Source organism: Eptesicus fuscus, chromosome 13, assembly GCF_027574615.1.
Source record: "Eptesicus fuscus isolate TK198812 chromosome 13, DD_ASM_mEF_20220401, whole genome shotgun sequence".
In the NCBI taxonomy this organism is placed as follows: Eukaryota; Metazoa; Chordata; class Mammalia; order Chiroptera; family Vespertilionidae; genus Eptesicus; species Eptesicus fuscus.
In genome coordinates this window covers 26993942-27010879 of record NC_072485.1, presented here as the reverse complement: position 1 = coordinate 27010879, position 16938 = coordinate 26993942, and the positions used below count along the sequence as shown (strand labels likewise).

The 16938-nt window shown below is 38.1% G+C and overlaps 1 protein-coding gene across 1 annotated transcript; it reads left to right on the top strand.

Annotated features, from left to right (window-relative positions):
• The first annotated feature begins 13763 nt into the window (after positions 1-13763).
• LOC103292919 (speckle-type POZ protein-like) lies at positions 13764-14888 on the top strand. Its single transcript, XM_054724837.1, has one exon. The coding sequence runs from the start codon at positions 13764-13766 to the stop codon at positions 14886-14888; it is 1125 nt and encodes a 374-aa protein (XP_054580812.1).
• Positions 14889-16938: the final 2050 nt, after the last annotated feature.

Sequence of the window (16938 nt, the reverse complement as noted above, 5' to 3'; positions counted from 1 at the left end):
TGCAAGTTTGAAGGTTAAACAAGATTTCCAAAGTCAGAGGAAAAGATTTCTGTTCTCTTTTCAGCCACGTTTAGCCAGTAATTGGAAGATGAATTTGTCTTGTCTAACAAGAAATCCCTCAGAGCATTGATGAGCAGATGCTGGTATCTGTCCTGCATTCACTGCATACTCTCTACAGCAGGCGTCCTCAAACTACAGCCCGCGGGCCACATGCGGGTATTTTTGCCGTTTTGTTTTTTTACTTCAAAATAAGATATGTGCAGTGTGCACAGGAATTTGTTCATAGTTTTTTTTTTAAACTATAGTCCGGCCCTCCAACGGACTGAGGGACAGTGAACTGGCCCCCTGTTTAAAAAGTTTGAGGACCCCTGCTCTACAACATCCAGGCGTTGTTCCTAATAACAAGTGTCTGAAAGATTTATCAAAAACATAAATGCTGCTTGGCTGGTGTGGCTCAGTGGTTGAGTGTCCAACTATGAAGCAGGAGGTCTCGGTTCCATTTCAGGTCAGAGCATATGGCCACGTTGCAGGCTCCCTTCCCACTGTGGGGATTGCAGGAGGCAGCTGTTCAGTGATTCTCTGTCTTCATTTATGTTTCTATGTCTCTCTGCCTCTCCCTTCTTCTCTGAAATAAAAATTAAATGAATAAAACATAAATGCTATGATAGTAGACAGATGCCCAACAATATCTAAGATTCATTTAACAATATTTGTTGAGTTTTTTGTGAGTGCAAGGAATTTCTTAAAGTGATCCTCCAACCACAGGTGGGGAAGTCCTACCTGAGGTCCATATTTGGCCTACAAAATCATTTGTTCTGACCCTCCCAAGGCATTAAGGGTAATTTAAATGTCTTACCAAATGTAGCTGGCTAATTGTTAATAATTTCTGTTCATTTTGTATGCCCTCATATGATGTTATATATACCCAAATGGCCGTTGGTAGAAAAAAGGTTCCTCAACCCTGTAATCTAATGTATTTACAAAACAGTATAATCCAGGGCACATAGACCCACAAGGAACACTCCCTAAAAATCCAATTATTTTTCCTTTCCAACACTTAAAAGAAATTGAGAATTATCCAATACTTGAGGACTCTTTATCAAATTTGCAAAAATTTTGTCAATCTCATCTGTAAAACATAATTCTTGTGAACACAATTGCTTTCTCCCCATTGGTAATTAGTCATTAATCGTTCCTGGTTTTTCTCTTTAATTTTCTTTGCTATAAATAAGATCTTCATAAAATTGTTCATACTTCTATTTCCTATTATATTACTTTTTTATCATAAGTATAGATTTTTCATTGCATTCTAAAAACAAATTACTTTCTGACTAAAATGACAGATATTACAAGCTTATAGTAAATTCCCTTTGTATTCTATAATATAGCAGAAACACTCTAAGTGGTAGCACATATTAAACATTATTCTTGACCAATAGGTAGAGTTTGTCTCCTTCCAGCCTCTGGTCATAGCATGCCCATCCATCAGTTAGCACATAATTTTACTTTATGTGTATTTCTATTTAAAGACATCTTAGTTAATATATATTGTTTATTTATGAACATTGAATTCATGGCCAATAGCCCTAGAGCTCATTCCTCAAGGAAGCTTATCTAACAGATACATTATCTCCATAAAGCATATCCCAGTGGATTGGCACCCAAATGCAAAAAAAAACTGGCATAATATACCATGGAAAAGACACTTACTTGCTGTTTGAGCTTCTCTTTATTCAAATTCTGCTTGGAGTATTCAACTGGTGGGACTCAAATTTCTCCTCAGTGCAAGTCCAAGAATGGCTGGAAAAACACCATGGACATTTGTTTTAGGATTACAAATAAATTCTATGAATAAGCAAATTTTCAAATACAGAATTTATAAGTAAGGGGAAGACCTGACTGCATTTTTCTGGTATGCCATATCTTCATGATTTTATATTAAAATAACAAAAGAAAAGAAATTTTGGGAGGGGATATCCTAATAGGTTATTTTAAATAAAATATTTTTATTAACTTTCAGAGAGAGAAGAAGACAGCAGCATGACTAGTTCATCTTTGTCTCTGATCATCTCCCATTGTATCCAATGCCACTTCTTGGGAAGCCTTACAGTTGTTAGGATCTATTTCAAAGTTTTCAAATAGAACCTGGAACTGAAGGTTTTAAAGAAATAGAAAAGAGGAACTTTATGAGTTTTTTCTCATTAATTGACACATTTGTACTTTAGGTTAATGAGTATGAAGATTCTTACATGCATACATTATGTGAAACATTTTAGGTGGTTTGTGATTTCAATAATTAGAGAAATCTCTTTGATGACCTAAAAACCACCTAGTGGCAATATGGTACTAAAATAAAAAATAATGCCACACCCACTTGTTGGCATTGGCTGAAATCTACAAAAGGAAGTGCCCACCTTAAGTGGATTATACAGATAATACTCTGATATCTAATTAGGGTTACAACACAAAGAAAACAACACGTGGGGGCTGACAGCCTAACAGAATGTAAATGTGTTTTGCTGTAAGATACATGTAACTTTTCAATATGTAATATAGTACTAACTAGAGTCACTATCTTACAGATGCTGTAGAGAATTATTATTAACAAAGGTGCTATGCTACTTGCATTTTGTTGAAACCCATCTCAAGTTAACAATTACTGGTGCCACCTCCATATGAATTATTTCCCACATTTTCAAATGTTTGGGAATTTAAGACCTATTTTTAAAAATCTATGAAAATAATTAACATTGCTAGAAGTTTAAAAAGTGAAAATCTAAATAACTCAACTTTTAAAAATTATGGAAAAACAAGTGTAAAAGCCATCAAAGACCACATATCCTAGAAAGAGGTGAAGCTGCTGCCCTCTAGCTCAGTGTATAGGATTGTAAGCCAACAAACTGAAGGGTCATTGACCAGCAAGATCCCCAAATTAATTAATTCTCTGAAAATTTTCTCACACATTTCTCAACATGTTGCAAGTCACCCAAGTAAGCATATAGCAGAAGTTTCATTTTCCCGCAAAAATCAATTAATTCTGTGGGCAGTGTGCCCTCCTGTGCTGCTGTTACCTTGTGCTGTCCCTTAAAGGAACTTGTCCAACACTCACTTGCACTATTATTTCCTAAATTTCTGATTCTGTCACACAGCATTTTAACATTCTATAAGCCAGGCCCTGCAATCTCATTCCTATTTCAAATAATAAATATAGCAGCTAGCCTGACTGATATGGTTGAATGGTTGAGCCTCCACCCATGAACCAGATGGACTTGGTTTGAATCTTAGACAGGGCACATGCCAGAATTTCAGGCTAGATTCCCTTAAGGGGCTTGTAGGAGGCAGCCAATCAATCATGATCTATCACATGGATGTTACCCTCTCTCTCTGTCTGCCGTTCCTCTCTCTGAAATCAATAAAAAAAATCATATATTTATCAAAATAAATAAACTAATAACTAAGTTATTATAACTAAGTTTTGCTAGGTACCATAGTAACTTCTCAATTCCCCTCCACCAAATCCAATCTTCAAAGGTAAGGTAAAACCCCTAGAATCTGCAGATTATAGGATGGTGAAAAAGATAAATGCATGCACAGTGAAATAAAAAATTCGTAAGGGCTCAAATAAGGAAGAGGGATCTGCTGTGTATAACTGAAGAAGAAAACAAAGAACAGATGACTGCACCTGAAAATCCTTCCCCTTTATCTTTCCCCAGATAAAGGCCCGGGGAAACAATGACTAAAGAGGATTAAAGAGACTGGAATCCCTGTTTTACAGTGAGCTCACAATGAGCCTGGCAATAAGCAGGAAGTAGGTACTTCTCTGCCTTGGGCATGTTCTAAAACATTGGACTGACCCTTCTGATGTTGCTCAGCCATTTAGCATTGGCCCCGGAAATAAGAGATCATAGGTTTATTCTGTGTCAGGACACATGCCTGGCTTGTGGGCTCCATCCCTAGTGGGCAGTGTGCAAGTGGCAATAGTTTAGTGACACAAAACCAATGATTCCCTCTCATCATTGATGTTTCTATCTCCATCTCCCTTCTTCTCTGAAATCAATGAAAATATATTAAAAAACAACAGAATTTCAGATGTTACCACAAATATTCATCACTATGATGGATTCCTATTCAATGAAATTAGACAGGTGAAAGAAATATATCTTCTAAGAGGAAAGAAAGCTATCATAATTAATATTATTAACTCTACATGATTGCATAATTAGAAAATTTCCTGAAATCTATAATTAATGAATTTAGGAAGAAATGAGAGCAGTTAATTTTCTCTAAACAATAAAAAATAGGAAAGGAATTTACAATGCATCTTATATGATCAGAAACTGAAATTCCTAAAAATAAATCCAATAAATTTAATTTTGTGCATATAAACTATTAAACACTATTGAAAGAAACAAAAGACCTCCGAGTCCTGTAAATGGGAATATCCCATATTCATGGATTGAAAGAGATAATATGGTAACTATGTCCAATGTCACCAAACAGAAGAATACCATAAATATGATTCAATAACTTAAAAAATGTGTGTGCATATACATGTGTATGTAATTGAGAAGTTGATTTTTAGATGTGTGTGTGACTAGGACTCTTAGAAGATGTTTTATTCAATAAAGGAGAGACAGATCACACAATAAGAATGAGTTAGTACTAGTATTGTAGGCATTATCACCTCAATTACTTTCATATCTACAGAGCACAAATATAACTTCTTCCATATTGTGGGGAGAATATTTGTGTAAAAGAAGAGATAAACTGTTGTAGGAACTGGGCATAAAGGTCTAAGAAGATATATCTCAGCATTTCTTTCCTTCAAGCAGTGACCTTCACTTTATATAAACTATGGTAACCCAGGCAGCTGCAAGGGATTTAGAATCTCAGTAAATCACAATTTCATTCTTCACTCCTCACCTTCTACCTAAAACTATTGGTACACTTAAAAGGCTTTTGGAGGTGATTAGCTTATGGGGCTGGAGCCCTCGGGAATAAGATTAGTGCCCTTATGAAGGAGACTCTAGAAAGCTCCCTCATCTCTCCTAATTGGAAAAGACTGAAGGAGAAGACAGCTGTGTATAAAACAGGAAATAGGCCTTGCCCAGAAACAGAATCAGCTACTATATTGACGTTGAACTTTTCAGCCCCCAGAACTGTGATAAATATATTGATATTGTTTATAAACCACCCAGTCTACAGTCTTTTTTGATATACAAGTAAAAATAGGCTCAGACAATGTCCTTAGTAGCCATCCATATATTTTCTGTAATGAAGTTCCTACTCAACTCCTTTAAATTGCACAATGATCAATTTTTGGTCTTATTTTAAATTGTAAGAGTTTTTTGGATACAAATTTTTTAATACATGATGCTAGGTCGAGGCAGGGGGGAAAGACCACAGCCATGCAAGCATCTGCAAGGTAGATGGTGACAAAGATAACTGGCGCCTTCCCAGACCCTTGCCAGCCTTCCCAAACCCCTGCCTGAGGCAGGAATTCCACACCTCTCATGCCCTCCACCCTCCCCTCACTAACAGCTGTATAAAGGAAGTACCTAAGCCCCCGTTTTGGCTTTGGCGTGAACTCCCCTGGCCCACTCTCGGATCGGTGAGTTTCGCCCGGGAGCGCAAGATTAAAACCTCCCCCCCTTTCCATGGCCTGGACTCTGTGTCTTGTTTCCTGCGTCGCAAACCTTTCACATATATCTCATAAAGGATACAAATTCTTTATTAGATATATATATTAAAATATTTTTCTTTCTGTCTATGGGTTACCTTTTGTTTTATTAAAACATTTAGAAAGTGAACCAAAGCCCTAGGAAGTATGGGGATGATGGGCAGGGAATAGATTTCAGCTTGTCTATCTAAGCATGTCCCCTACATGCACACAAACATATGCATGTACACAGAGCAGCTCTCTTGTGACTGAGATTCCATAGTCCTTTCCTGGTGCTTCAGAATGGAGGAACCAGAGCAGAAGCAACCTGTCAGGGTCTTGGCTTGCTGTGACCTGAATTGTGGTCCAGAATGTCAGCATTGTCAACTGCCACTCACCTCATCTATACTTAGGGTTCTGCCACCCCCACTTGAGGATGGCCAGACCACCTGGAGGTTACTGAAAGAAGTTAGGGGGCTGGGACTATCTGTGCTTAGAGAGTTATGAAGGTTGTTGGTGGTATTTGCACATAGGATGTAAATAATCTTTCACTTAAAAAGGTTAATCTGTCATTCTATTGTTAATTCTTGTGGATTACAGTTATCTTTTATTCTTCATATCTAATGAGACTAGTAATAACTCAAGTTATTTTGTTCTTTTTAATCCTCACCTGATAATATTTTTGCATTTATTTTTTTGAGAGTCACAAGGATATTTTCCCATTGATTTTTAGAGAGAGTGGAAGAGAAAGAAAAAGACAGAGAGAAATATCTATGTGAGAGGACACATCAATTGGTTACCTCCAGCATGGGCCCTAACCAGGACCCTGGCCTGGGAGGAGCCAGGATCCCAGGTAAGTGCCCTTGACCGGAAACACATCCCAGACTAACTCAGGCCACAATCCAATGCTCTATCCACTGAGAAAAATCAGCTAAGGTGCTTGCTTTCTTTTTTTGAAAAATATTTTATTATATGTCCAAGTCCATCTACTAGAAAATATTGAGTATATCAAGCTGAAGTTAGTCCTTGGATCCCAGCGGAGCCATGGAAGAAAATGTGCATCTCTGAAATCTAGCTCAGGGGCAATGAACCTGTGGTCCAGGGTAGGTCACTGCCAAGTTTCACAGGTTAGGTACTGTCCCTGGTTCCAGCATCTAGGTACAAGTGGGGTCCCTGCTCCAAGAAATCCAGTTGATAGTCCCAGCCCCTAACTTCCTTTCAGTAACCTCCAGGTGGTCTGGCCATCCTCAAGTGGGGGTGGCAGAACCCTAAGTATAGATGAGATGAGTGGCAGTTGACAATGCTGACATTCTGGACCAAAAAGCAGGTCACTGCAAGCCAAGACCCTGACAGGTTGCTTCTGCTCTGGCTCCTCCATTCTGCAGGAACCAGGAAAGGACTATGGAATCTGAGCCACAGGAGAGCTGCTGTGTGTGCATGCATATGTTTGTGTGTGTGGAGGGGACATGCTCAGATAGACAAGCTGAAATTCCCTGCCCACCATCCCCACACTTACTAGGCTTTGTTTCACTTGTTAAATGTTTTAATAAAAACAAAAGGTAACCCATTGATAGAAAGAAAAATATTTAGAATACATACATCTCATAAAGAATTTGCATCCAAAGAACTCTTACAATTCAAAATAAGACTAAAAATCCAATAATCCTTGTACAATTTAGAGGACTTGAGTAGTTACTTCACTACAGAAGATATATGGATGGCTACTAAGGACATTGTCTTAGCCTATTTGTACTTTTATATCAAAAAGACTACAGACTGTATGGTTTAAAACATCAATATATTGCCAAAACCGGTTTGGCTCAATGGATAGAGCGTCGGTCTGTGGATTGAAGGGTCCCAGGTTCAATTCCGGTCAAGGACATGTACATTGGTTGCGGGCACATCCCCGGTGGGGGGTGTGCAGGAGGCAGGTGGTCGATGTTTCTCTCTCATCGATGTTTCTAGCTCTCTATCCCTCTCCCTTCATCTCTGTAAAAAATCAATAAAATATTAAAAACAAAAAACAAACATCAATATATTTTTCACAGTTCTGGGGGCTGAGAAGTCCAAGGTCAAGATGCTGGCTGATTCAATTTCTGGGCAAGGCCTATTTCCTGTTTTATACACAGCTATCTTCTACTTCAGTCTTTACCAATTAGGAGAGATGAGGGAGCTTTCTGGAGTCTCCTTCATAAGGGCACTAATCCTATTCCTGAGGGCTCCAGCCTCATAAGATAATAACCTCCCAATGGCCTTTTAAGTCTATCAATAGTTTTAGGTAGTAGGTGAAGAGTAAAGAATGAAATTGTGATTTACTGAGATTCTAAATCCCCTGCAGCTGCCTAGGTTAAGATATTTAACATAAACTCAAGGTCATTGCTTGAAGGAAAGAAAAGCTGAGATATATCTTCTCAGACCTTTATACCCTGTTCTTATGACAGTTTATCTCTTCTTTTACACAAATATTCGCCTCCACAACCTGGAAGCAGTTATATGTGTGCTATGTAGATATGAAAGTAATTGAGGTGATAATGCCTACAATACTAGTACTAATTCATTCTTAGTGTGTGGTCTGTCTCTCCTTTATTGATAAAAACATCTTCTAAGAGTCCTAGTCAGATACACATTTATAAACCAATTTCTCAATTACATACACATGTATATGCACTCACATTTTTAAGCTTTGAATCTTATTTATGGTATTGGTCTGTTTGGTGAGAATGGACATATTTACCATATAATGTCTTTCAAATTATGAACATGTAATATTCCCATTTATAGGACTCATAGTTCTTTCTTTTCTTTCAATTGTGTTTAATAGTTTATATACACAGAATCATATGACTTTTATTAGATTTATTTTCAGGAATTTCAGTTTCTGATCATATAAAATGGACTTTAAATTTCCTCTCCTATTTTTTATTGTTTAGAGAAAATTCACTGATCTTATTTCTTCCTAACTTCATGAATTATAGATTTCAGGAAAATTTCTAATTATTCAATTATGTTGAGCTAATAATATTAATTATGATAGCTTTCTATCCTCTTTACTCTTAGAAGATTTCTTCTTTCACCTATCTAACTGCATTGATTAGGAATTCATCATAGTGTTTTAAATACAGTATGTGGTAACAGCCAAAATTCTGTTGTTTTTTAATATACTTTTTATTGATTTCAGAGAAGAATGGAGAGGGAGATAGAAACATCAATGATGAGAGGGAATCATTGGTTTTTTTGTCACTTGCACACTGCCCACAACCCAGGCATATGTCCTGACAGTGAATGAAGCTATGACCTCTTGTTTTAAGGGCCAATGCTAAGTGGCTGAGCAACATCAAAAGGGTCAGTCCAATGTTTTAGAACTTGCCCATGGCAGAGAAGTAGCTATTTCCTGCTTATTGCCAGGCTCATTTTTAGCAAAAGCAGGGATTCCAGGCTTTCTAATCCTCTTTAGTCATTGTTTCCCCGGGCCTTTTTCTGGGGAAAGATGAGGAGGAAGGATTCTCAGGAGCAGTCATCTGCTCTTCCTTTTCTTAATTGTACACAGCAGATCCCTCTTCCTTATCTGAGCTCTTATGAATTTTTTATTTCTCTGTGCATGCATTTGTTTTCCACTAACCTACAATCTGCAGATTCTAGCAGTTTTGCCTTACCTTTGAAGATTGCATTTGGTGGAGGGGAATTGAAAAGTTACTATACTACCTAGCAAAACTTGGTAATAATAACTTAGTTACTATATTTATTTATTTTGATAAATGTGTTTTTTATTGATTTCAGAGAAGAAGGGCAGACAAAGAGAGAAGGTAACATCAAAGTGGATAGATAATGATTGATTGGCTGCCTCCTACAAGCCCCTTAAGGGAATCTAGCCTGAAATTCTGGCATGGGCCCTGTCCAAGATTCAAACCAAGTCCATCTGGTTCATGGGTGGAGACTCAACCATTCAACCACAACAACCAGGCTAGTTGCTATATTTATTATTTGAAGGAAGAATGAGATTGTAGGGCTTGTGTTATAGAATATTAAAATGCTGTGTGACAGAATCAGAAATCTAGGAAATAATAGTGCAAGTGAGTGTTGGACAAGTTCCTATAAGGGACAGCACAAGGTTAGCAGCAGCACAGGAGGGCACACTGCCCACAGAATTAATTGATTTTTGCGGGAAAATGTAACTTCTGCTATATGTTTACTTGGGTGACTTGCAACATGTTGAGAAATGTGTGAGATAATTTTCAGAGAATTAATTAATTTGGGGATCTTGCTGGTCAATGACGCTTCTGTTTGTTGGCTTACAATCCTATACACTGAGTTAGAGGGCAGCAGTTTCACCTCTTTCTAGGATATGTGGTCTTTGCTAACTTTTACATTTGTCCCATAATTTTTAAAAGTTGAGTTACTTACATTTTCACATTTTAAACTTCTAGCAATATTAATTATTTTCATAGATTTTTAAAAATAGGACTTAAATTCCGAAACATTTGATAATGTGGGAAATAATTCATATGGAGGTGGCATCAATAATTTGTCAAATTGTGATGGGTTTCAACAAAATGCAGGTAGAATGGCACTTCTGTTAATAATAATTCTCTACAGCATCTGTAAGATAGTGACTCTAGTTAGTATTATATTACATATTGAAAAGTTTAATGTATCTTACAGCAAAACACATTTACATTCTGTTAGGGTGTCACCCCCCAACACCTGTTGTTTTCTATGTTATTATCCTAATTAGATATCAGACCACAATCTGTATAATCCATTCAAGGTGGTCACTGCCTCTTGTAAATTTTAGCCAATCTCAGCAAGTGGGTGTGGCCTGAAGTAAGGGGACTAATATAAAAGCCCCATCTGTTCAGAGCCCACTTCACTTCTCCAGGGTAGACTGACTGAAGTTGGAGCTCCCAGTTCTATGAAGAGAATTCCTACTGTCCCTGATATCGACAACTTACAGTTAGGAGAACTCATAGTAGACTCTGGTGAGTATGGTATTTAGAATAAGTACGTTTTTATTTTTTGAGTAAATATCAGAAAAAAATGCCTACTTTATCTTATTACAAATATTTTCAGCTTACCTCTCTAGGATCTTCTCTAACTAGAGAAGTAGATTTCTTAGTTAGTTGACATGACTTCAATATTTCAAATATCTGGAATTGGAGCACTTGTAATATATTGATATTTGGTATAATAAGTTATTTCATTTTTTATTTTAGTACCATATTGCCACTAGGTGTTTTTTAGGTCATAAAAGGGATTTCTCTAATTATGGAAATCATAAAAAACCTAAAATGTTTCACATAATGTATGCATGTCATAATCTTCATACTCATTAATCTAAAGTACAAATGTGTCAATTAATGAGGAAAAACTCATAAAGTCCTCTTTGCTATTCCTTTAAAACCTTTAGTTCCAGGCTCTATTTGAAAACTTAGAAATAGATCCCAACAGCTGTAAGGCTTCCCAAGAAGTGGCACTGGACACCATGGGAGACTATCAGACGTAAAGATGAACCAGTCATGCTTCCATGAACTGCATCTCAGGATATACTAGTGAGGACCATTCCAGTGTTCATATTAAAATATATATATATTTCCAGGGAGAATTAAGGAGAGAGTGAGAGAGAGATTGAGGTATTGATGTGTGAGAGAAACGGGAATACATTGCCTCCAGCAAGCACCTTGAATGGGTGTGAAACCTGAAACCAGGGCTTGTGCCCTGATCCAGAATCTGATGGACCAGCATTTGGTGTAGGTAATAATACACCCTTTGGTCCACAGCTCAAGACTCTATCCACAGTGCAGGAGGATGCCAATGTTTCCCTTTTGCCCCTCTGTCTTCCTCTCTCTCTAAAAGTTAATAAAAACACTTTTCTTTAAAATAACCTATTAGGATATCCCCTCCCAAAATGTCTTTCTTTTTTCATTATTTTCATTTAAAATCATGAAGATATGGCATACCAGAAAAATACCCCCGTTAGTCCTTCCCCTTACTTACAGATTCTGCATTTGCAAATTTTTTTATTCTGTAAATTTACTTCTGATCCTAAAACTAATTCTCATGGTGTTTTCCTAGCCATTCTTGGACTTGCACTGAGAAGGAGAAATTTGAGTCCCGCCAGTTGAATATTCCAAGCAGAGTTTGAATAAGGAGAAGCTCCAACAGCAAGTAAGTGTCTTTTCCATGGTCTATTATGCCAGGTTTTTGGCATTTGGGTGCTGTTTGTTCGTGACATCACAGTTTAAAACAGCCCCAAACTTAGTGCCAAAGCACTGGGATATGCCTTATGGAGATAATGTATCTGTCCGATAAGCTTCCTTAAGGAATTAGTTCTAGTGCTACTGGCCAGGATTTCAATGTTACTAAATAAACAATATATATTAACTAAGATATCTTTAAATAGAACACACATAAAACAAGATTATGTACTAACTGATGGATGGGCATGCTATGACCAGAGAGGCGAGTAGGAGACTGACTCTGCCTTTTGGCGAAGAATAATGTTTAAGCACTTGCTAATACAAACAGTATTTCTGCTACATTATAGAATGTGAAGGGAATTTACTATAAGCTTGTAATATCTGCCATTTTATTCAGAAAGTAATTTGTTTTTAGAATCCAATGAAAAATCTATACTTACAGATAATAAAAGTAATAGATTATGCAATAGAAATATGAAAAATTTTATGAAGAGCTTATTTATGGCAAAGAAAATTAAAGATCAAAGAAACAGGAAAAGATGCTAATTAACAATTGGGAGAAAGCAATTCAATTCACAGGAATTATTTTTTACACATGAGATTGACATGTGACTGCTGAGGGCTTCCTCACACATGACCTTCAAACGCTCCAGGGCATACTTGTCAGCAGCTGCCAGCAAACCATCAGCTATTGTGTCCAGGTTGGGAGCCTTCCCAGTGTAAATGAAGCACATCATTTCCTTAAACACTCCAGGCTCCATATCAATGATTTCCACCTGATTCTTTTTGCTCTCCTCCATTGCATGTCCAAACATCGCCCTAAACACTGGAGAGCGAGCTGCTAAGATAGCTTTGTGAGCCTGGACTTCCTGGCCAGTCACATAAAAGCAACAGTCTGTGAACCAGGAAATTTGATAAGAGTCCCCAAGTATTGGATAATTCCTGATTTCTTTTAAGTGGTGGAAATGGAACTTAATTGGATTTTTAGGGAGTGTTCCCTCCGGGTCTACTCCAGGGACTATATTGTAGTGTAAATACATTAGATTACAGGGGTGAAGAACCTTTTTTCTGCCAAGGGCCATTTGGATATATGTAACATCATTTGAGGACCACACAAAATGAACTGAAATTATTAACAATTAGCCTGCTACACGTGGTCAAACACTTAACTTTCCCCTATGTCCTTGGGAGGCCAGACCAAATGATTTGGGGCCGTATATGGACCTCAGGCAGGACTTCCCCACCTGTGGATTAACAGATCACTCTAAGAAATGTGGGGCAATCACAAGAAACTCAATAAATATTATTAAATGAATCTTAGATATTGTTGAGCATCTGTCTAGTCTGATAACATTCATTTATGTATTTATGTATTTATCTATTTATGTATTTATTTATTTATTTATTTATTATTTCAGAGAGGAAGAGAGACATAGAAACATCAATAAAGAGAGAGAATCACTGAATTGCTGCCTACTGCAAGCGCCACACTGGGGAGCAAACCTGCAAGGCAGCCATATTCCCTGACCTGAACTGGAACCCAGATTCCTGCTTCATAAGTGGACACTCAACCACTGAGTCATGCCAGCCAAGCAGCATTTATGTTTTGGATGTTTTAGAGTGAAGGAGAAGAAAGGAATAATAGAAGATGAGGTTAAAATGTAAGGGAGGGTCATCTTACAGAGGGCTTTAAAGGTTATTGTAAAGATTTAGCAACAGAGTCTGGATGTTGTTGAGAGTATGAGGCAAATGCAGAAGTACAGTTACCAACAGCTGTCAGCCAAGCTCTGAAAGATTTTCTGTTAGACAACACAACTTCATCTTTCCATTACTGACTTAACGTGGCTGAAAAGAGAACAGAAATCTTTGTCCTCTGACTTTGGAAATCTTGTTTAACCTTCAAACTTGCAATGTCAAAGGTTCCAAGTCCTCCACCTCTGGCAGAAATGTCCAGTGGCCCTGTAACTGAGAGCTGGTGCCACACACAGATCCAGGTAGTGAAATTCTCCCACATGTGGACCATCAGTAACTTTAGCTTTTGCCGGCAGGAAATGGGTGAAGTCATTCAAAGTTCAACCTTTTCATCAGAAGCCAATGATCAACTAAAATGGTGTTTGAGAGTATACCCAAAAGGGATAAATGAAGAAAGCAAAAATTACCTGTCACTTTACCTGATACTGCTCAGCTGTCCAAAGAGTGAATTTTGGGCAAAATTCAAATTCTCTATCCTGAATGATAAGGGAGAAGAGACCAAGACTTTGGAGAGTCGCCGTGCATTTAGGTTTGTACAAGGCAAAGACTGGGGGTTCAAAAAATTTATCCCTAGAGATGTTCTCTTGGATGAAGACTACAGGTTTCTCCCTGATGACAAGCTGACCCTCTTCTGTGAGGTGAGTGTGGGGCAAGATTCCATCACCATTTCTGGCCAGAATCCCAAGAAGATGGTGAAGGTTCCCGAGTGCCAGCTGGCCAATGAGCTAGGAGGACTTTGGGAGAATTCCTGGTTCACAGACTGTTGCTTTTGTGTGGCTGGCCAGGAAGTCCAGGCTCACAAAGCTATCTTAGCAGCTCGCTCTCCAGTGTTTAGGGCGATGTTTGGACACGCAATGGAGGAGAGCAAAAAGAATCGGGTGGAAATCATTGATGTGGAGCCTGGAGTGTTTAAGGAAATGATGTGCTTCATTTACACTGGGAAGGCTCCCAACCTGGACAAATTGGCTGATGGTTTGCTGGCTGCTGCTGACAAGTATGCCCTGGAGCATTTGAAGGTCATGTGTGAGGAAGCCCTCAGCAGTCACCTGTCTGTGGAGAATGCTGCAGAAATGCTCACCTTCGCTGACCTCCACAGCGCAGATCAATTGAAAACTCATACTGTGGATTTCATCAACTCTCATGCTGAGGATGTCCTGGAGACCTCGGGGTGGCAAGCGATGGTGTCATCCCATCCCCACTTGGTGGCTGAGATGTACCGCTCTCTGGCTTCAGCACAGGGCCCCTGTCTGGGACCCCCACACAAGCGCCTGAAACAGTCCTGAGATCCTGCCTTTGTAAGACTCCCTTGATTTTCCAGAAGCAGAAGCCATAGTTGCTGCCATTGAGCGCCAGGTAGACAGCACAATCTGTTTTTTGTCTGCTGTGGGGGGAAGACTGCATCTCGGCCCCAGATTTAGTTTTATTATTTTCCTTAAAGAGATCGTATTTTTAAATGTATGTTTATTGATTTCAGAGAGGAAGGGAAAGCGAGAGAGAGAGGTACATAACTGATGAGAGTGAATCATTGATAAGCTGATTCCTGCATGCACCCTACTGGAAATCAAGCCCACAACGGAGGCATGTGCCCTGACCACCAATGGATCCTTGACCTCCTGGTTCATAGATTGACACTCACCAACTGAGCAACACTGGTTGGGCTAAGGATATTTTCTTCCATTAATTTTTAGAGTCAGTGCAAAGGAGGGAGGGAGAGACAGAGACTCAGAGAAAGAGAAAAAGATGCAATGCCAAGACAGATGCATTGCAAAGGGTGGAAACTGCAACCCAGATAAGCACCCTTGAGTGGAATCAAACCCCTGACCCTTCATGTCTGAGCCAAAGCTGTAAACACTGAGACAATGGTCAGGGTGAAATGAGTCTTATATTGGACCATAAACATGTAAATTTCAAAAATGTTCAAATGTGTATCTTTAGGGATTTGCTTGTTCTATAGATGTTGTGGTCATCTCTTTATTATATGTGACAACCAAAACTTCTCTTGGTGTTGTGAACTCATAATAAAGTGACTTTATTTGCAATGTGTCCACATGATTTCTTTTTCTTTTGCAGTGACTCTCACTTTGCAGCCAGGAGGAGCTGATAGTCTTATCTTCCTACCTGGAGGTTTGATAAGCCTCTGTGAGGGATGAGGTTCTCAAGGAGCACATGTGTTTCTCCTGGATCTGAGTGTTTTTATGACTGGAGTGCTCAGATTTTACCTCTTGGAGACATTACTGGGAGAAATTTGGAATTGGTCTTTTGGAGTCTTTAGTGATGATTGGAAAGAGAAGAATATGAATATTCAGAAGGGACTCTTTCTTCTTGGCCGTGCTAAAACCCACATCCACTACAATTTCTTCACCACCTCCCTATTTTTACTGCAATATATGCCCAAACCTATTGGCTGAGTTGGAATATTCCTGGATCATGAAGGTGACCTTTATAAATGCTCAAAGTTCCCTTATATATATATAGAATCTCTTCTTGCTCTTTCTTTCCCTGTTTCAGGCCTATCTTTTGCTTTAGTCACTTTTGACTAGAAATAGATTAGAAATCATTCTGTATGCCAGGGAACTCCAGTATATAAGGAAGGCATTTTCCTAACACACTATCCATTAAGACAACTATGTTATCCATTTTTGTTTTCAGTTTCCTTTTATGTCATGAAAATCCATTTAATGTATTATTAAATATGATGATAACATTCAAAACATAAGTATCAATTTATGCTTTATTCAGTTTGGGAAAATCATCACCCATGATGCATGCCACGGAATATGTTCTCTGAATTTTGCTCTATTTCTAAACTTTCATAAGGAAGTATAATAATAGATGACATGGGTGTCTGAAAAAGTAAAATTAAATACAAGAAGTTGGCTGATTTCATGCTGCATAATATTCTCCAGGTCCATTGATGTACTAAATTTTAAGAGATCCCTTTTACAGCTGCATAGTATTCCATTGTGTAAATGTCTCCCAGATGTTTTTTTATCCATTTGCCTACTAATGGCCACTTGGGTTATTTCCAAATCTTAGTTATTGTGCATCAAAAACTAAGGAGAAAATAGAAAAATGGATCTATTAATAAAAAGTTTCAAAATAAAAAGGTCAAAATAAAAAGTTTCTGCACAGCAAAATAATCACCATCTAAATGAAAAAGGAACCCATGGTATGGGAGAAAATATTTGCAAACGTTTCATCTAATATAGGGTTAATATTCAAATTATATAAAGTAGTCATACAAGTCAACAAAAGGAAGAGAAACAATCCAACAAAAATGGACTGAAGCCCTGATTAGACATTTCCCCATGGAATGAGCAAGTTGTGGTACAA